Source organism: Paroedura picta, chromosome 1, assembly GCF_049243985.1.
Source record: "Paroedura picta isolate Pp20150507F chromosome 1, Ppicta_v3.0, whole genome shotgun sequence".
Taxonomy (NCBI): domain Eukaryota; kingdom Metazoa; phylum Chordata; class Lepidosauria; order Squamata; family Gekkonidae; genus Paroedura; species Paroedura picta.
In genome coordinates, this window is record NC_135369.1 from 110,539,670 (window position 1) to 110,560,935 (window position 21,266).

Consider the following 21,266-nt stretch of genomic DNA (forward strand, 5'->3'; position numbering starts at 1 on the left):
ATTATTCTTTAAACATGCAGCAGATGTTCTGGTTTCCATAGCTAATGGGATTTTTTAAAATGTATTATATTAAAATATTTTCTTGCATATACACAAAATTAGCATACATATTGAACTATGAAATTTTCATCTGGCAGTATCTTTCTTTATCTTGCAAACATCTAATACACAATAAAAAGAAAAGAGGAAATAATGCTGCTTCTATCTACACTCTTTACTTGAGATGTTTTCTCATGAGCCCAGCCCTTTTTAAGCTGCACTAATACTTGTAACATCCTAATCTTGTCAGATTTGACTGGGAAACCTCCAAGGAATACCAGGTTGGTGGTGCGGGTGTAGGCAATGGCAAACTACCTCTGACTGTCTCTTTCCTTGAAAAGCCTATGAGGTCACCAAAATTTGGCTGTGATTTGACGCCACTTTGCACCATTACTTGTAACAACGACAGCTAGGGCCATTTCGCACGGCTTCAAAATAGCACAATGGTTGCTAATTGGAAACGCTACTAATTTGCCATAACCCACGACGTCGTAGACAATCTGCAACAATCCTGAAACCGACCCGCAAAAAGCGCTTCGTTGTAGCGCTTTCAGGGGAATCCAGAAAAGTGGATTCACCCTCCGGATAGCGATACACTCCTGCAACCAATCTGCAACAATAGCGCTAAAGACCTGTGCGTTACCATTGTTGCGGGTTATTCAAAGTCCCTCCTCCTGAGCCTGTCCTCCAAACTTCCGGCGAAGCGATCGCCATTTTTTTTTCTCCGAGCGAGCGGGGATAAACGCACCAGCGAGCCTCTTTCTGTTTAGAGGCTTCCCTGGCTTCAGTCCTTCACCTTTAGTCACTAAGCACAAACCACATAAAAGCCCGTTTGCTGAAATAAAGTCCCTTTATTTTTTACACATTAATTCAGCCGAAAATCGGGCCCGTGAGAGGGGGGGGGGATTTTTTTTTTATCACTCGAGGCAGCGTGCCAACGATCATACAATCAAACGACAGCTCACATTAGGCAGCTGGATGGGTCTCTCCGTTGCAACGAATCTACCTAGATTCGTTGCTATGGGTCTGTTTTTTTTTTTTTTTTTTTTTAAAACCTTTCTTAAAGGGAAAGGGGCTGTTTGGGAGCATGCTAACGGCTACCCATTGGCTGCTTGACGGCCAGGGGCGGGACGAGCTTGGCAATAGCGCTTCCTTTCTAGCGATTTCTGCCGAGACCGGAAGCCTGTGGGAAACGCTAAAAAACGCAACTGATTCCACTACAAAGGCAGGTATGCATAACGACGAATTCCACTATTTTAAATGGCGATTTTTCATTCCACAAACAATTTGCAACAAAGATCCCCGTGCGAAAAGGCCCCTAGTGTTGAAGAGCTGGTGAGAGCTCCTTGCACATATGCACATCAAGAGAGAGATTCTGACCAGATTTTGATGGTAATTTAAAAGACTTTGAAAACTGAACAAAATCTAATGTATTGATGTTATTATCAACTTCCACCTGAACTGTAAAACTACAAAAAAAAAATCCCACAACCCTCAAAAGACCTGCTGACTTCCACAGAAGTTTGCATTAAGCATTTTACCTTTGCAGATTCTAGTCCCATAGTGTTTTTAGAATATCAGTACACAATTAGCACAAATAAAGTACTTTAGATTAGCGGCCCGCAACCTTTTCCCGGTAGTGGACCACTAGGAAGGGTAAAGGGGAGAGGGCGGCTTTGGGCGCCACACATGCGCTGCAGCACCACACGAACGCGCATGCATGGAACTGCCATGCATGAGTGTTCACGGCTCCGGCAGGGCACAAATGTGCACGCGTGACAGTTTTGCTCAGGAGAGGAGCTGCCGTGCATGCGTGTTTGCACTCCTGATGGGGCGCAAACACACATACATGACAGTTCTATGCATGAGCGCATGTTCGAAACTGCCACGCCCGTGCGTTTGCACCCCAGCAGGTGCAAACATGCATGCGGATCAAGTCCCGCATGCGTGTTTGCGCTCGCCAGCGTGCCAGCGCCCACGCTGCCCTCTTCCTCTCCTCCCCCAGCGAGAAGCTCACCAGGCCACAAGCTCGCGGCCGGGTGAGCTTCTCGCTGCAGGGAGATGGGGAGAGGGAGGCGTGGCCCCCACAGCCTTCTGCCAAGGCTTCTGCGGCCTGGCAGCGGGCCATGGCCTGGGGGTTGATGACCCCCACTTTAGATAACACATGCCTTATATCATAATGGTTTCACTCTTTCCTGCCTGAACTGACACAGTTTCCAACCGAGGTGCAGAATCAATTGGGTAGAAATTATCTTGTGGGGTGCCACAGGGTATCCAAAGGTCACCATGCAAAATGAGTCTCTCATCTATATTATTTAATATCTATATGAGGCCACTGAATGAAATTGTCTGGAGCTTTTGTAGATGGACATCATCAATATGCAGGTGACACCTAGCTCTATATTTCATTAGCTAAGCTTCCAGATGCATCCATCTTGGTTCTGAATCAGTACTTTTGTCATGCCTGATCCTGCTGCATCTCTGGTTGAGCCACCAGAGTAGGGTTGTGTCCAAATCAGCCATTACAGGCCGACGCAGCCAGTGCCACAGTGCGGGAGGGTGCGGGCACCAGTGCATAACTTGGCGCACACATGCAGGCGTGAAGCTTGCATGTGTGCACCAAGTTATGCACCGGTGCCCGTACCTCCCCCCGCGGTGCAATGCCGGCTATGTCGGCCTGGAATGGCTGATTTGGACTCTGCCACACACAACCCTACTCCAGAGGCCATAGCTGACCCAGGGGCCTTGCCTGGGTCAAGTAGACAACCCATGCCACCTGTAGGCCCGATCACTGAGGATCACATTCAGGATTGGGGCTAGCCCAATCGTTTAGATGATAAGCAGTCTGATCCCACCTGCCTTACCTGCCAGCACCCTCAAGACTCAGAAGAAAAGTCCCATCTAGCCCGGAGGACTCACTGGAATGGGAGCGACACTGAAGATATGCAAATCTGGCAGCTGTCAGAAGATGAGCTTGGCTGTCAGCATGCTGTCAGTTCTGATGGGGTCCAGCTGAGGCTCCTTCTTCAGATGAGGACTAGGCCCAGCTGCAAGCCCTCTGACTGAAGACCATGCCACCCAACTAAGGTGTACTTAAGTAGAGGCTTGAGACAAGCCTTTCCATGGGTCCAACTCATGCATTCCCTGCCTGTCTGCCTAGGCATCCAGTGTTCCTGGTCACTACGGCGAAGCTCTGCTTGGTTGATTCCTGGGTCATGACTTCAGCTTTGACTCCTTGACTTCGTTTCTGGTTCCTGACTTCAGCTTTGACTCTTGACTTCGTTCCTCATTCTTGACCTCAATTTGTCTTGACTTCGTTCCTTGCTCCTGACTTCAGCTTGGCTTGACTTCTTTCCTGGTTCCTGACTTCAGCTTGCTTCTTGACTCTGTTCCTGGCTCTTGATTGTGACTCAGCTTTTGTCTCTGCTCCCCAGCTACTTGACCACAGTACGACTCTAGAACTCTCTTCAGTAACTGACCCCATCCTGTCCCTCAACTCCAACCCCCCCCCCCTTGGTGGATTGACTCCCTTGACTTTTGACCCTTTGACTAAACTTTGAACTTGCCTGATGATTTGGTGTCAGGTTCCCAGACAAGGGTGTAATTAATCAGTGATCAGTGTGTGGCTTGGCAGGGCAGCACAACTTTATGATCAGGTGACTAAGGCAGAACAAACTGAAGCTGAACCAAGACAATTCAGAGGAAGGCTGATATTCTATAGAGATTGAATGCACTTATCCTAGATGGAGTGATCTTAGGTTTTTCAGAGCAGGTTAAGAGCTTGGAGTGCTCATAGAATCTGCCTTGCTGTTTGAAAAGCAACTTGATATGGTAACCAGGAGCACCTTTTACCAGCTGCATCAGGTTTGCCAACTTTCTCCTTACCTCGACTCAGCTGATTCAGTGACTTGATTCATGCTTCTTTAACCTCATAGGTGGATTACTGCAATACACTCTACATAGGGTTGTCCTTAAAAACAACCCAGAACTATAACTGGTTGAGAATATGGCACCCCAACCATTGTCAGGGGCTAGTCACTGGGAACATATGTTGGCCATTTTGAAATAGTTCCAATAATTGCCAGTCTGTTTCTGAGTTCAAATCAAGATGGTGGTTATGATCTTTAAAGCCCTTCATGATCTGGGAAACATCTCCTTCCATGTCACAGGGTGCCTCTGTTGGTTATCCCACCACTTAGGGTGACCCATCTGACATTGGCCAGTGCCTAAGTTTTTTTCCATTATGGATCTGGCTCTGTGGAATGGGCTCGCTGAAGAAGCAAAGGGGCTCCTTCCCTGGAGGTTTTTGGAAGGTATTGCAAGGGCTGCCTATTTACCAGAGTTCTTGAGGGGATTTAAATGGCAGACATTTATTAATTTTTTATTTAGTTAAACTTTAATTTATACACCATCACTTATGACAATTTTGTCTTGCAGTGGCTTACAATATAAAACACAGTCACAAAATCCCCATAAAACATTAAAATCACTAAAATTACAATATCAGTACCAAAAATAATATGCACAGTATCAAGATGGCAGTATAATGGCCCAGAAATTCAACTCAGCTGTTCCAGCCTGGTCAATGGCATGGCTTTCTGGGCATGAAATGGAACAACATTTTATGAGGGTGGAGAGATCTAGGGCTTGCTATTTTATCTTTGGTTTTAGCTGTGGATGTTCTAATAATAACTCTTATTGTAAGCTACCTTGAACCAAGAGGAAAGGCAGGTTAAAAATGTGCTAATAAATAAAATAAAAATAAGCATCAAAAACTCAAAAAGCCCCACCTGGCTTCACCCACTTTCTATAAACATTTGGTGGCACAAGAAAAAAAATGCTAACAGGTTTGAATCCTACCAACCTGCTTGCATGACCCTTGCCTTAAATCTGCTGGGAAGGGGCTGGCGAGGCCCAAGAGGAAGTTAATAGTTCTTTGATAAAGGGGGTGGCCCTCTACTAATGAAGCTTACTTGAGACCCAGGAGTAGCAATGGTGTGGCTGGACAACTTCAACAATTTCTGCATGAAATATATTTATCTGAAAAATCCAGGAAAATGAGAAGTCCAGGAGAATGAGAGTTGCTCTTCATCTGTCCCTCTCCTGGAAACCAAGGAAAACTAAGGCTGATCCAGTCCCATAAGCAGGCCTGAAGCCAGACTGAAAAGGATACAGAAAATATATTTCTGTATAAAGGCCTGTTGCAGTTACTTCCAACTGTTTAGTCAGGGGAATTTTTCACTGGGCATGCAGTTCACAAGTCTTTTTATAATTAAAGTTGTAGGTAGAATTCCTGTTTCTGTCAGTAATTCTCTTATAGTACCATGTATAGGGTACTGCAAAACCCTATGCATAGGGTTCTGCAAAACAGCACCACATCTTATACTAATCAGGACAGTCTCAGTGTGCAGTAGACCATTAAAGAAACATAGTAACTAGGAATGGACACAAATTGGCTCACAAACTAAAGTTTGTCACGAGTTTTTGATCGGTTCATGATTCATGAAACAATGTTGTGAACTGAAGATCCCCCACAAACTTCTATGAATTATAAGGCAGTTCATAGCGGATGTGGTGGTTTGTGGAGACCAGAACCCCTGCTTTCTGCTCTTCATGAAAAACAGCTGAGGATTTAGGAGCAGAAAGCTCCAAGCCATTTAAACTCCTGTTTTCTACTCCCTGCTGCTCAGCTGTTTGGTTTAAATGGCTCAGAGCCTGCTTGGAGCCATTTAGACTGCAGGTTTTCTGCTGCCTGTGAAAAGCAGTAAGGAACAAGAAGCAGGGTCATGAACAGATATGAACTGGTTCAGTTTGTTAACCAACATATCTGTTTGTGGTTCAGTTTTTGGTTCAGCCAGAAACCACAAAGTGAACTACAAAAATTAATTTCCTGCCCATCTCTAATAATGGAGCTACCCACAGACAAATGTGTGGTTCTATTTCTTTGTGGTAGATTCCAAAGGAATGAAAAACATAAGAATTAAAAGTGACATGCCTCAGATGGGTCAGAATGCTAAGAACAGGTGGATGTAAAAATAATGAAAGGGGGAAGGGGAGAAATCAATCTGTTCAAATACTTGAGTTCTTTGAGAATATTGGGCAATACACAACAAGCATAGGACAGTAAATTAAAAAGTTAATACCAAAATGAAGATCCAATGGTTCAGATTTATAAAACTGATTCTGCAGTTTGTGTTGCCTGACAAATCTGTTACTTTTACATTTATTTCATGTCCTTGGTGGAGACCAGTATTTCAAATGTCAAAGCACAAATGTTAACTACAGAAAATTAATCTCCTAACACCTCCATTAATAACAGGTTAATGCTATCATTTAAGTAAGTTTGACATTAATACAACTATGTTCATGGGAAAATCTAACCTGAAAAATTAAAGTTTGGTTTAAATAAAGGAGAATGCAAGGAACCCATTGGGTCATTCTTCAGGGGTCAGGAAGACCTCTAGTGGTAAATTGTTGAATAGCACTTTTTGACTTCATCTTTAGAATATTCTCTGGTAGCTATTATTTGCATAAGGCTAGGTCCGCTAAGTTTTTCTCCATTTAATGATATGCTGGCTCAAGCTTGTTATCTCATTCCAAGTAAGGTTTTTGCCTAGTTGATATCACAAGTTTGACCCCTGAGATTAGCCCTGTCCACATGTTACTGGATCATTTAATCTCATTGTCAGCAGCATAGGATAAACTTGTGTCTAGACAGCTCCCACCTGGCTGCTGTAATGTCTAAAGTCACCTGCATCTGCATTACAATGGGATTCAACTGGTAAATCAATATTCACATTCTTCTTGTGGTAGTCTCTTCAATGGTGAAATGCTACTGAGTTCTATTCAGAAATCTAGTGCTTGATTAGTATTATCAATTCTACCCAGTTCATATGTTACAAACTCCCACAGACATCAATATGCTAAAAAGATCTGTGTTTTGAAAAGGTGCCTAAAAATTATGCTTTGAACTAGTATGCCATTAACATCTGAAACATTATTTTTAAAAGTGTTAACTTACGGTGAGGTTTTTAACAATTCCTTCAGAATCAACTGTTTTGAAGAAAATAAAACAAATTAGATTCTAGATGATATACTATTATGCACACACAATTGGGAAATCCATTTGTACAGATTGTATAGCAAAAACATCTTCAAGATGCGCCACCCATCCCTCTACGCAAAATCTGTCCATATCTACTGTGCCATGTCATTATGACCTAATCTTATATTTAGCAGTCTAGTTCCATATAGCCTGTATCATACTATTGAGCAAATCTGCTCTCATACAATTGTGTTTAAAATGGATTTGACACTTGAATTTGACATCAGATAGCAAAAACTCATATTTCAACTCAGTGTGCGACTGCAATGAAAAAGGTAGGTGAAATGCTGAAGATCATTAAGAGGGGGACTGAAAACAAATCACCCAGTATCATAATGCCCTTTATCCTAATCTATGTCTCTTTTGCAATACTGATTACTACAGAAAAGGGCAATGATTAACACTTTCCCTATGAAGAAAGGTTAAAGAGGTTAGGTCTCTTTAGCTTGGTGAAAGATGACTGAGGGGTGACATTATAAAGATTTAATAAATGATGCATGGGCATAGAAAATGCAGAGAAAGAAGTACTTTTCTCCCTTTCTCACAATACAAGAAGTCATAGACACTCAATGAAATTAATGATCAGTGGTTTAGAACAGATAAAAGGAAGTACTTCTTCACCCAAAGACTAATTAACATGTGGAATTCACTGCCACATGAAGTGGTGGCAGTTACAAGAATAGACAGCTTCAGGAGAGGATTGGATAAAAATATGGAGCAGAGGTCCATTAGTGACAATTAGCCACAGTGTATAGATAGAACACTATGTCTGGGGCAGTGATGCTCTATTATTGGTGTTTGGGGGGGGGGGCAACAGTGGAAGGGCTTCTGGAGTTCTGGCCTCACTGGTGGATCTCCTGATAGCACATGGGTTTTGTCTACTGTGTGACACAGAGTTAGACTGGATGGACAATGGGTTTGACCCATCATAGTTTCTCTTATGTTCTTAACTCCCTCACTTCAACAATAAGTAAAGGCATCGTTGAATGTGAGGCTTTAACACACCTCTTGAATCTTACACCACATGCAACAATTGCAAAAGTGTGACAGAATATAGAAGACTAAATTACATTGGCTTTTTTTACAATCCAGAAGTTCATTGAAACTTATCATCTTATATTAACTCTGCTTAGAATGGCACTGCAAATTAAGCATTCTTGAAATCTGAGCAGAGGACAGTAACACAAGACCTGCCACAAAGGGTTCATTAGTGCATTTCCTTTCCAGTAAAATGAATGGGCAAGCCTGTCCATGTGAGACTTCTGTGAACTAATCTGAATGCCCATAGGGATCTATTCATTATACATGTTCCTTCTCTGGATAGAGCACAATGATCCATACATACATGTATAGAAGTCCTTAGGAATATTCCTTGCTCGGATACGTGGTGCTGGCCCTTCATACATAAAAAAATTAATTTTATCAAAATAGTCTGTCATGTATTCCAGCTTGTTGCAGAAAGTCTTATCCATTCCTACAAAAAAGAGAGAACTATTATGTATTTTAACAACTATTGAATTAATGTAAAAAACACAAAAAACACTTTACTGAGAGTCAATTAGCACAGATACAAAAGAACAAACATTTATACCATGATCAGCCAGAAGAATGAGATTGACACAGTTGTGCAGATTTCTTTGTCTTAGGCCTTCCATTAACATTCCCAAAGCTTGATCTGCTAATTTTAATGCTGCAATTGTCTAAACAGAACAAGGAAAAGTGTTATTAGCACCTTTTTCATTCCTCAAACCCGCAACCAAGTCTATCACAATCTTCATTTAATGTATTTAATTAAAGTATTTATACCTCACATTATAGCCTTACAGTCAAAACTATGGATACATCTTTAAACCGCTCCTGCAGAGCGGTATAAATAAAAGAGTAAGGGCAAGGTGGGAGGAGAAAGGGGCGGGTCTAGTCCATGATAAAAACTCAGAGGGGCCAAACAGGAGCCGCTTTGCGGCTCCTGATTGGCCCCTCCAAGTGTCACTCAAGGGCCAAGTGGCCAATGGGGAGCCGTGTGCAGTACGGTTCCCCATTGGCCACTTGGCCCGTCCTCAATTCTGTGCTGTGGTGAGTCAGCCGGGAGAAGAGGCTTTGCCGCTGGGAAAGGCTGTGCTCCTTTCCTGCCTACGAGGCAGCCACCTTGGGAGAGGAGGGGGGGTGGCAAGCCTTTGAGAGGCTTTACCCCCAGGGGGGAGGGAGGGCCGGGAAGCGAAGCCGCTACATCGGGGGGGGGGGGAAGAGGATGCCTGGGACACTGTGACATTTGGGCCCGCAGCCAGCCCTGCAAGCCTCCCTGCCACACCGGCTCCCAGGCTAGCACCCATTGTATTTTAGAATACAATGGGCTTTGCCCCTAGTAATGGAATAAAACAGGATGGCAGCAACTTTTAAAAGGTAGACTTTCTTTTATGCATTTTGGAACTGAATTCCCATTCTGCAGATTACTCAATTAATAGTATTGATGGAAACTCTCATGTATTACATACAGAGCAATATTTATATATTTCAGTATTCTTACTGCAGTGCTCTATCATGGCTTGCACTCCTGATTTTTTGCAGTAAAGGGTTGTCTGCACTACCCCCTCTCTCCAGCTGGAACCCATGTCAGCTTAGGAGTGTCCCATGCTACTTCATTTCAAGCAACAAGCTGTACCATGAGTCAATGTATACCCTTCCACATTGTATGTAAACTGCCCTGAGCCTCACAGGAGGGTGGTATAGAAATATAATATAATAATAAATAAATAATAGCTGTAAGATGTGGAAAGGGATCCCAGGTGTCTAACCATCAGCTGGCACTTCATTTTTAGAGAAATATCAGTTCAATTTTAGATAAATTTTAGTTCCTTTCATATCACCAGCTAGCATAGCTGACATTATTTGCACTGCATAGAACAGGTTTGTGCATTGTCATGCAGGGGCGGGTGTGCCTGCATGCATGCCTGCATTTAAACTGCCATCAAGTTGCAGAAACTTGATGTGACCCCCTTAGGGTTTTTGAGGCAAGAGAGGGGGAAAGGTTTTTTTGTCCTTGCCTGCCTCTATGTACCAACCCTGCACTTCCTTGGTGGCCTCCCATCCAAGCACTAACCAAAGCTGAGCCTGACAAGATCAGGCTATCATGAGCCACCCAGTTCATCATACAGGCACCCACTGGAATTGAGCAGAAAGCATAATTTTAAAAAAATCTTACTTGAGCACTAACTGGTCCAAAAGAGTGTCCAGATGTGTCAGGTTCCTCAATGTACAAAGTGTAGAAATCTGGCCTAGAGTTCAAAAGATAAGGAGCACTGTGACTGTTTGAAGGAGATGTTTTTGTTCATACCTTCCCCAATAGTGCAAAATATGCACTTTCAAATAAAATCAAATATTTAATTGTAGATTAGTAGAATCATTAGTAGTCACACAGTCAAAAAAGTTAAATTTGCATGCAGGTACCACCTCTACACTGTTAGCATGCAGTATATCGTTCATTGACACAGCATGCCTGAACTTAGTGTTCTATATTTACAGGTACCATCCAGAAGTGACCGAGACCTAACCTATTTCTATAATTTTATCAATGGAGGTTATTTTTATCCCACCCTTACACCAAGGATACCAAGGCAGTATACATTACTCTCCCTTCCTCCATTTTATCCTTGTAATCACCTTGTGAGGTACATTAGACTGTGAGGAAATGACTGGCACACACTGTTGCCCATAAGATTACTGGAAAGTGAGGTTGGGTCTCCCTGATCTTAATCCTCTCTGACCCTGACCACTACATCATACACATGATTGTAGAAGTCCAATATGTAATTTGGCCCCAAATGGAGATCCCTTCCTCCTACTATGAACTGGGGTCCTCCTAGTGCAGAAAGGGAGGTGTGAATTATGATGGCAAAGTATATATATATTAAAGCAAGGTGTGAGGTTGAATGAAAAGAATAATGAGGAAAAGTTCATAGCTACAGGAGAATGAAGATGGTGGAGACATTTCGGGACACCTTTCAGTGTTGATATACTAAAGGAAACACTGAGTTAAACATTTCAGTTAAACAGGAAAGCAGTTTGAGTCCTATTTCCTAAGTTCACAGGTTACCTGGCAGCTTTGGGAAGATCAAGCCATTCCAGCAGTTTTGTTATTCTTGACTCATATGTAATTGCTCTACACGGAAGAAAAATATATTTTCACATTAGAATGAAATTTGATATGGTACTTTATTTAAAGCATGGCAAACTTCATAATTTTGGTAACTAATTCCACCTTTCTGCCTCAAAGGAGAAAGTTATGATATTGTTCTTGTATAACAGAGACAACACTCAACAAGTACACAGGTTAAACTAGGTTTTATTTACAGCCAATCAGCAGGATCAGATCATCATCTGAACTCAGCGTAGACGGCTACCAGACAATATATGACAGGTACCAGCATTGTGGATCACATCCCTAGCCACCTTCAAACTACAAACTCCATTCTGTTTTCCAAGAGACCTTGAGCTCTGTGTACAATTATTATTCTACAACTGAGGAAGTCTAACAGCACAACTAGATATCACCTAGGATTCTAGTCTTTGGTTGCTCTGTTGATGATTATTGAAGATTCTGAAGACAAGAATTTTTCATCTTGCTTAATGTTGATAACCAGGGAGATTATACAAATTCTTCTATAACCTGCAAGATCTATGGAGCCAAAAGTATTTTTCCTTGTTTGCATACCTCCAGACTTGGTCAGCATAACCGCGAGCTTTGTTCCTCCTAGCCTGAATATCACAAATGTGCTAAAAGGTATGAAGCTTCATTTCCCTCCTCAGCATGTGCACTCAAGCAACTAAGGTACCAGCTGGCACCAGACTGAACCAGATTGCACAGCAATTAAGTACTTATCTATTTAATATTTATTTAACCTATAAGTTCATCGTTAGTTCCTAGAGTTATAAGAGTTGTAGGAGGCAGTTAGTGTTTTATTCCAGTGGTTTTTAGACTCCTTGGGGCTTTATCTTTTGATGTAGATAAGGCCAATGCTGAACTTGTGGTTGATTGCTTGGTGTTTTTTTGAGTGGGGGGAAATGGTTAGTAACTGAATGATTGATTGATTTTCAAAGGAAGACAAAGGGTTTCATTTGGGTACAGTGAAGACATTTTACAACCAGGTTTCAATTTTTAAAATATATTTTATATAAATTAAGAAGAACGCTAAATGAGCCTGGTCCAAAATTGTGTGACAAAGGAAACTGAGAACAGAGAACTGTCACGAGCAAGTTATTTACTCTTCATTATGCTAACTGACTTATTTCACTGGTACGTGTAAGGCAGTGGTCCCCAACCTGCAGGCCGCGGCCCAGTGCCGGGCCGTGAAGGCCATGGCGCCGGGCCGCGGCTCCCTCTCCCCGCAGTAAAAAACTTCCCAGGCCGCAAGCTTGTGGCCCGGGAAGCTTCTTACTGCGGGAGGGTGGGGAGAGGGAATCAGGGCCGGCCGCGCCCCTGCGGGCGCGGCCCAATGCACGGGCGCGGCCCGATGCGTGGGCGCGGCTGATGCACGGGCGTGGTCCGCGCGGGCCACGGGCCGCGCACCGATGCCCTACCGGTCCCCAACCTCAGAAAGGTTGGGGACCACTGGTGTAAGGGATAGGTCGAATCAATTGCAGCATTGGTGTATACGTTTTTTTATTGCAGTTTTAACCAATATGTTAACAATAGATTGGATTGATAGAGACTTCTCAGTTTTTCAATACAAATTGGTACCACATTTTGACGTGATTAAATATGCAAAAGGAAAAAAAACATCCTTTTACAGACTCTCAGCCAATTAGTAAACAGTTCAACTTACTTGTTGTATAATATATAAAGATTGGGGTATGTTCCATTGATTTTTACATCAGATCCAGGCCAAAAGAAGGTCCCAGCTTTCAAACCTTGATACATGGCTGTAAGCCAAATCTGCAAGAAAATGACTTTAAATAGTTGAATTTAACGCATATTATGACATCTTCAGTATATGCTTAGAATATTTGTGGGCCCTTAAAGACACGTTTGAAATATTTATGGGTCTTTAAAAATGCTGCTGAAATTCAAAGTTATTTCTACTCAAGCTGTTCCTGGTGTGATGCAGTTGTGCAAAATCGATCAGGGGCAATACTATGCACAGGGGCAGACTGGGAAGGTAAAATAGCACAACCAAGTCAGGATAAACGGCCCTTGTAACACTACAAGACAATGCCTCAAGTGCCATAGGACCAATTGTGCCATTGATGGGTACCACTAGCCAAAGCTGAGGGTTCCCCATGGCACAAAAAGAGCTGCTGGACTTAGCTTCTATCTACTATTGACCTCCCAGGTCAGTGGCCCACCAAGAACCAGGAGATATCCTGCTAATCTGTCTACTTTATGCATTGTTACTTCACTCTTTTGTTCATGTGTCTATCAGTGGCTATATGTACTTTACTGTGGTACTGTAGAACTAAACTGATGGGGGCAACCATATTTGTTTTTTACTTCTGGAGAGGAAAATGCTAAACCATTTTTTAAATTATGAACAGTACATATGGGGAGGGTGGATTCCTTTACCCACATTGACCCCTAAAATCCTCCCTTGTCTTACTTAGCTCTGCTCTTTTGGAGGAGGCTCCAGCTGAGCCATGGAAAGAAAGTAGGGCTGCCAAGCTCCCAGTCAGACAAAAATTAAAGAAGTTCATGTGACCCTGGCTACCTAACAAATAGATAGTGTATTTGCAACAAGAATTATAATAGATGTCACAAAGCAACTGGTAATGGGGAAAGTACTTATGAATCATCAGTGTGGCTCTCCCAAGCCAAGTAAAATGTACTAAACAAATAATAAAATTATAAACAATCGACAAAAAGATCACAGAATGCTGAAACAGCAACCAAAGCTTGCCAGCATTATACAATTCCAAAAGTGTCTTTCTTATCGTCTCATAACAAGATAGCATTCAAGGAGACTTTACACCCAGCGTGTGTTTGCCCCATGTCAGGCTTCTTAAAGGAGCAGAGCAATGCTATGTAAATAAATGCTGCTGAAATATACCACTAATTAATGCTGAAGACATGACCAGTTTATCAGAATTAAACAGGGAAAATGGCCTTTCTATGGGGGAAACCCCCATTTTGGCATGTTGAGGTTTTTTTCTGTCTTCTATAGCTTCTGACCAGGGAGTTACATACTATGCATTACTAAGCTTTACATGCCATGCATTACTAAGCTAGGGACTCCATCCTATCCACATAGCAAGGGACAAAGGAAAGAACTCCCAAATATGAGAACTAAGAAAATGTTGAACTTTAAACTACCGCAACTCTGTGCCTCAAGGACCGTCTACTTGCCTATACTCCCAGGCCTATACTCACCAGTGAATGCTCTATTCACTGGTGAACTCTGGCTCTAAAGTAATTCACTTGGCCTCAGCCAGAGGCAGAACCTTTTCATCCATGGCCCCAACCTGGTGGAACGAGCTCCCCAGCGAGATCAAGGCCTCGCCAGAACTCAAACAGTTCCATGAGGCCTGCAAAATGGAGCTCTTCTGCCAGGCTCTTAGGTGAGGCCAATGACAGGAACCTCCCCAAAACCTGGTCCCATTGCCAGGCAACTCTGACACCCAACATGTCCCTAACCTAAGCATCTGTTAACTGTTATTTTTTTGGCTCTGATTGATGTTGTTTGGCTATGATTGTTTGTGTTTTTCATTTCAAATCATTTCAAATATTTCATTGTATCTTCTTGTTCCCACAGTTCCATGTATACCACCCCAAGACGTCAAAGTGAGGGGTGGTATATAAGTTGAATGAATGAACGAATGAATGAATGAAGCTAGGCTGCCCTAGTTAAAGATTGTTTTGGTTAAATTGAAAGTATAGAGAAAGAGACTGCATGTTTCCACCTTTTCTTTGCTCTCTCACTCAGCCCCAATGCTTGAACTGAACATGTGTATTATTTCTATTAATTTATACATTTCTTATAAAGCTGGTCTTCGGTAAAACACCATGCCTATTTGTTCTTCCAGTCTTAAATGTGGAAACAGGGAGTGCAATTGGGACAGTTTGCTATCCATGGAGCACAATAGCTCAAAATAGCAAATTTATAATAGATCACTCATCAGTCGCCCCTGTGATCCTTTGTAGGTACACAGCAGGAGATGCAGCAATTAGGCAGATCCACTAAACAGCAATGCAGGAGCAGAATACAAGATATATGACTCTGGCTGGCTGGAGATACTCTGAGTTAATGGTGGCAACAGGTTACCCCTGTTTCTTTTTGGTAGGGAGTTAGGGTAAGGAGTAGTGCCACTAAGTGGAGACTCAGGATAGTCACAGAGTTTTCCAAGCTTCCAGGAGCCAACAAGAAGAAGCAGAAAGGGCTTGACAATCCATCCTTTAACAAACTATAAATAGTACTAAAGACACTAAAGTGCTCGTACAGGCTGTCCACCCCACCAGGCAGGATTTGACTTGGACGTTCCAGAAAGTGAGAAGTTCTGATTTAAATGAACATCATACATATTGTTGTCAATGATGCCATGAGATTCTGGGTACAGTCCCTGAGGGGAAAAACAACAAGAAAATCAGTTATTCTACATTTAAAGTAAACATGTATTCTGCTATAATTAAACCAGATGTCTAATATTCAGTGGTGCAGTCGATGGCATTGCCACAGACATTAGCGATGCATAGCTGAGAAGATTTCCCAAAGGCTTTCCCTCCATTCATATCAGTTTCCTATCATTTCAACCAGTTTCCTCTTATTTCAACCTTATCGTCAATTAACTGAGGTATGATTGTTATCCTAACATGTACATAGCTTGTTTCCCCTCTGTAATTTTAACAAAAGAGGTGTTATCTTAAATCCTTCCACTCAAGAGTCTGCCCTGCCATGTTCAATTGGTCTTGTTCCTGGTACACGTGCTTATGACCACACAATTTAATATCAGGCAGGCACAATAACTTATATGATAGTGGTAAGTAATTTAAATGAGGTACTATTCATGGTGTACATTGCTATTAGCTCTATTTTGCAGCTTTTAAAAATAATCAAACTGCTACCATACCTATATGGCAAAAAAGAAGTCTGAAGGTAAATACCATAAAATCGCAACCCCTCTTTCAAAGTCTCTTAAACTCTCTGGGAAAAAAACTCAGGGCCATTCCGCACAACGGACAATGTTGCTAAATCTGTGTGCTATTGAAAAGCGCTGCAATCTAAAGCAGCAGGTCTCGGTAATGCACACAGCTGGTTCTATTGAAAAAAAGGCTCTCTCACTAGTACTGTTCTCGTAACACACAAGTTTCCGGTCTCGCCGAAATCGCAATAAAGGAGGTGATATTTTTCCGTGCTTCCTCCCACCCCTGGCTGTCAATCAAACAGAACAGTCAATTAACTGTTGTGTTCATGCTTCCCTTTAAAAACTGTTTTTTAAAAACCCCGAAAACACCTGTATCAATGCATATTTGTTCATTCGATGTATCAGAAAGACCTTTTTCACTGGCATAGGAGCTGGCGCTTAATCGTTTACACACTCTTAAAGTAAAAAAAATAACCTGTATGATTTCTGGCCGAAATTACGGGCAGTGTCAAACAGGGGGCTGTATTGTGCTTGGAAATTTTACAAACAATTGCTTGTGGAGGGATTTCAGCTAAAGAAGCATCGCTTATTCATTGCTTTTGCCGGTTAAAGGGGAAAAATGGTGATTGTGACGCCGGAAACTCGGGTGCAAGAGCTTAGGGAGGGACATGCTTGCTACTACTATATTGAGAATGCACATGTCTTTTTCGGATTGTGTTGCAGGTTGTTCTCAAGTGTCTAGTGTTTTTTTTAGGGGAAATCCACTTTTGTGAATTCCAAAAAGCACTACAATGAAGTGATTTTTGTGGGAGTGTTGCAGGAGTATTGCAGATTGTGTACGACGTCATGCGTAAGGTTAAAAAAATAGCATTACACAATGGTAACACTTCAGCAACATTAACGCTGTGCGGAATGTTCCCCAGTTTCTTAGACTCTGTCATCTGCAAAGTTGCTGAAAAGAATATGCAAGAGTCTCTCTTTCTCTTAATCAAGTATGTAAAAATCACTAACAGTCAGTACAAATTTAGCAGCTGCCCTTGGGAAGCCAATCTAATATGAACACCTTTTTTGAAAGGTTTCTACACATTGGTGTGTTGTTGCATTGTCAGTCTCATAACACCCACTCTCTTCAAAACTATTTGCAGACCCCAGTGATGTCCTGATCCATGAAATTCTTGCTGCAGAGAAATGCCCATAAACATACCAATTCCACTTCCCACCTGGACTCAAGAGCACTCTAATTTGCTTCAACTAATAGACCTGATGTGCACAAGCAGATGGAGCCTTTATACCTGTGCAAATGGGGAAGCCACATGCACATTTATACACAAACAGCTGTGAGCTCATATGAATACTTGGCACTCCTGGAAAGTCTGCAGATAAAGCCAAAATGTAGGGAGATATAAAGCGCATTGCATTTCAAATAACAGCAACAGTAGTCATAATTAATATCATAATAAGAGAGAAAAGTTACTTACAGTAACTATAGTATAATGGTTGGTGAAGGTTTTGGTTGGATAAACAGCTCTCATGTACTTTGAATGTGTTCCACATTGTTCTGAAACAGAATAAGTTTGGCAACCTATTTACTCTTATAGATCACTTTGGAATAATTCCAGATTCATGGCTCAATTCAATCATCATCCCAATTTTTAAAAAGGGTAATCCAAACCTTCCTGAAAATTTTCACCCAATTAGTCTACTTTCTATAGTGGGCAAACTTTATGCAAAACACCTCGAACATCAGCTTAGTACATGGATGCATTCTTCGGGAATTATTGGCCCAGAACAAATTGGTTTTTCCAAGGGATAATCCACTTTAGATCATTGTTTGCTTTTAGCTTCTTTAGCCACAAAATACATGAGTCTTGGAACAAAAAACTATTAGTTGCATTAATGGATCTGAAAAATGCCTTTGACTCAGTCCCAAGGGAGGCCCTTTGGGAAAAACTGAAGCATCTTAATATTGACCCACGCTTACTGTTTCTACTCAGGAAACTCCATACTGGCACTGCATGTCAAGTTAAATATTCTGCTCAGGGCCACTTAACTGCCAAAGTGCCTGTTACGAAAAGAGTGAAACAAGGCTGTGTTCTTGCCCCACATCTTTTAAATTTGTATTTATCTGACTTGGTCCAGAATTTTGATCAGATCAATGGGCACCCTCAAAAGGCTGGCTCCCGTGCAATACCCCTGTTATTATATGCAGATGATACAGCCATCCTCTCATACTCAAGAGTTGGTCTTATAAGATTTCTTAAGTGTTTTTACTCATATTGTCAGCGCAACTCTTTACTGATCAATTTCTCGATATCTAAAATTCTATTTTTTTCTAAGAGTTGGACTCCAAGGAAATGGATGTTGGGTAGCAAGATGATTGATCAAGTAAAATTTTTTAATTACTTAGGCATTACATTCAATTAGAACCTTAAATGGTCTACCCACCGGGACCGGTCTTTCAATTTAGCTAAGTGTTCCTCAGCTCAAATTAGAAGTTTTTATTTTTTGGAAGGCAACCAATTTATCCCAGCGGCCATAAGAATCTTTAATGCTAAAACTTTATCCCAGTTGTTTTATGGTATTCCAATTTGGGCAAAGGCTTTCAATAGGAAGATAGAAGGGATTCAGGGAACCTCCTTTCGCCAAATTCTTGGTGCTCCCATGTGTGTACCCTATAGTGTGCTGTGTGCTAAGCTTTTTTAGAAACCAAGGCTTGGCTGATAATTTTTAAATTTTGGCTTAAAATACTTTTCAGAGTGGAGTCGCATAGCTTACTCTTTTACTTAAAGATGGACCCACAATGCAGCTCATGGTTTCTCAGTATTGAAGCTAAAATTGTAGAACTAGGATTTTCAACAGATTTTTTCCTTATGTTTAATGAGTCTGAAATTTTAAAAATTTTGAAACAAAGATTAGTGGCAGCCAAACAAAATGTTTCCAGCACAACCCTGTGTATATTTTCCTGCTGCTCTGGGGATTCGATTAAATCGAGAGAAAATTCTTTTTATAATCTTACTAGTCCAGCCCTCCGTAGAGTTTTCATGCTGGCAAGAATGAGTTGTCTTCCCTCAAGTGTCCTTGCAGGAAGATACCAGCATGTCCTAAGGAGGGAAAGATTATGCCCGTGTTCTGCAAACTGTCCCGATTCAACCTCACATATTATTTTAGATTGTGAACTTCACGTGAGTCTTCACAGAAAACTTCTGGATCCTCTATCCCAGAGGTCTACTAAATGATGAAGCTACACTCCAGTTTCTGCTTAATGATCTTTCTGCAGAGACCACATTGTGTGTAGCTGAATTTTTAATGGCTGTTTATCGAGCTAGAATTAAGATGTTTTAATCAGCTGATTTTACTGTATTTTAGTCTATAATATTAGCTTATTTTATTCTATTATAATTTTACCCTGCTTGGCTGTACTTGCCTCTTATTGTTATGCCAATAAAGGTTTATATATATATAATACTAACTTTGAGTATTTATCCTTATTTAGAGGTATGAGTTTGGGCTTACTTACGGAGTTTGTTTTTCCTCAAGGTAAAATTATCACAATAATTTTTAAGTTTCCAGGGGACCAGGACATAGACAATTAACAAATAATACAATTTATAATTTTATAACAAGATTACTTACTTATATGAAAATTACTTCAATATTATATTCTTTAATCTTTAAAACCACATATATTTGGTTTTTTTTCTTTTGTGCAAGAAGTCAATAAAGGGTTTCCAATTAGACATAAAAGAAGTAACTTTTTTCTAATCAAAGACATATGTTTTTCTCTGCAATTTCCAACATCTTTAGCAGCTAGTCCTCTACTGTAGGTATTGTTGTAGTTTTTTTTCAATTCTGAGCATATAATAGTCTCACTGCTGTTATTATATATAAAAACAAAGTCCCATGACTATTTTCAAGTTGTTTCTATATCAGTCCTAAAATAAAAGCTGGTCTCATTTGTAAATTATTTTTCAAAATCTTCTACATAAATGTATGTATCTGTGTCAAAAATATCGTTGTTTTGCACAAGTTCACCACATACGGTAAAAAAGTTTCTTCATGCTGTTTGCATTTCCAGCATTTATTCGAACTATTTTTATACATTTTACCCAATTTATCTGGAGTCATATACCACCTGTACATCATATTATAGATATTTTCCTTACGATTAGAACTTAATGTAAATTTAATCCCCTTCAGCCACATTCTTTCCCAGTGTTCCAATTCTATTTTATCATATTTTTTCACCTGTTCTTTTTCAATAAAAGTTTGTCTATTTATGTAATACATGTTCATCATTTACACACAATTCCATCTCAAATACAGTTTTAGATTCTTTAAAATCATGCAGTCTTTTATCTACTATAAATCTTTCTAATAATTGTGCATTAAAAAAACCACTGACAATCTCTTATGAAATCTTCCCTTGATTTCATTTTACAATCACCTTGGGAGAAATCCAGTATATCTTGATAGGTTAGTCACTTGTCTTTTGTTAACATTTCATGTCTTCCGCTGAAATCCACAGTGATGTTCCTGTACAAATCTGGCCTTATATCTATTGCATATCCTATATCACATGTCTAATACCATGATTTACTTACTGAGTTTTTCAATATTAGGAAGTAAAGGGCCCCATGTTTGCAAGTATTCTGCTCTGAACCCATCCATTGAAAAAAGAATAAGTGGTGGCAGATCAAAACTGAAAGGAAGCACAATAGAATCAACCTGTTAAAAGTCATGAGATTTATTTACTTTGATTCATAGCTTGTCTTTGGCCCATTATGCGCGGGCCATAATGCCTGCATTGGCGACAGCAGCGCTTCGGTTAAAATCGCTGATAACACTCGCTGCCGCTGCCAGCACAGGCGCCTCCCAGCGAACGTGGGATCTTCCGTAGCTTCCTGGGTAAGCCGGGGCTGCGGCAGGCCGGTGCTGTGCATAATTGCCAACGCTAGGCCTGTCGGCCCACCCAGCTCCGACCCTACGATGTCCCTGTATGGACACCGCGTGCCCCTGCGGGCTTCACAGAGCCCCAGAGCTGGCAGGGGAGACCCCC

General features: G+C 41.2%; 1 protein-coding gene across 2 annotated transcripts in view; it reads right to left on the bottom strand.

The window, feature by feature from the left end:
- The window catches only part of ENPP3 (ectonucleotide pyrophosphatase/phosphodiesterase 3), a 75,153-nt gene that overhangs the window by 32,000 nt on the left and 21,887 nt on the right, over window positions 1-21,266 (bottom strand). For both annotated transcript variants that reach the window (XM_077352803.1, XM_077352794.1), the window contains exons 6-14: window positions 20,812-20,909; window positions 17,689-17,768; window positions 15,569-15,688; window positions 12,964-13,073; window positions 11,235-11,300; window positions 10,344-10,416; window positions 8,736-8,844; window positions 8,490-8,618; window positions 7,061-7,092 (exon numbers count right to left, since the gene is read on the bottom strand). In XM_077352803.1, the coding sequence (XP_077208918.1) occupies window positions 7,061-7,092; window positions 8,490-8,618; window positions 8,736-8,844; window positions 10,344-10,416; window positions 11,235-11,300; window positions 12,964-13,073; window positions 15,569-15,688; window positions 17,689-17,768; window positions 20,812-20,909 (817 nt within the window). The remainder of the gene's footprint in view (window positions 1-7,060; window positions 7,093-8,489; window positions 8,619-8,735; window positions 8,845-10,343; window positions 10,417-11,234; window positions 11,301-12,963; window positions 13,074-15,568; window positions 15,689-17,688; window positions 17,769-20,811; window positions 20,910-21,266) is intronic.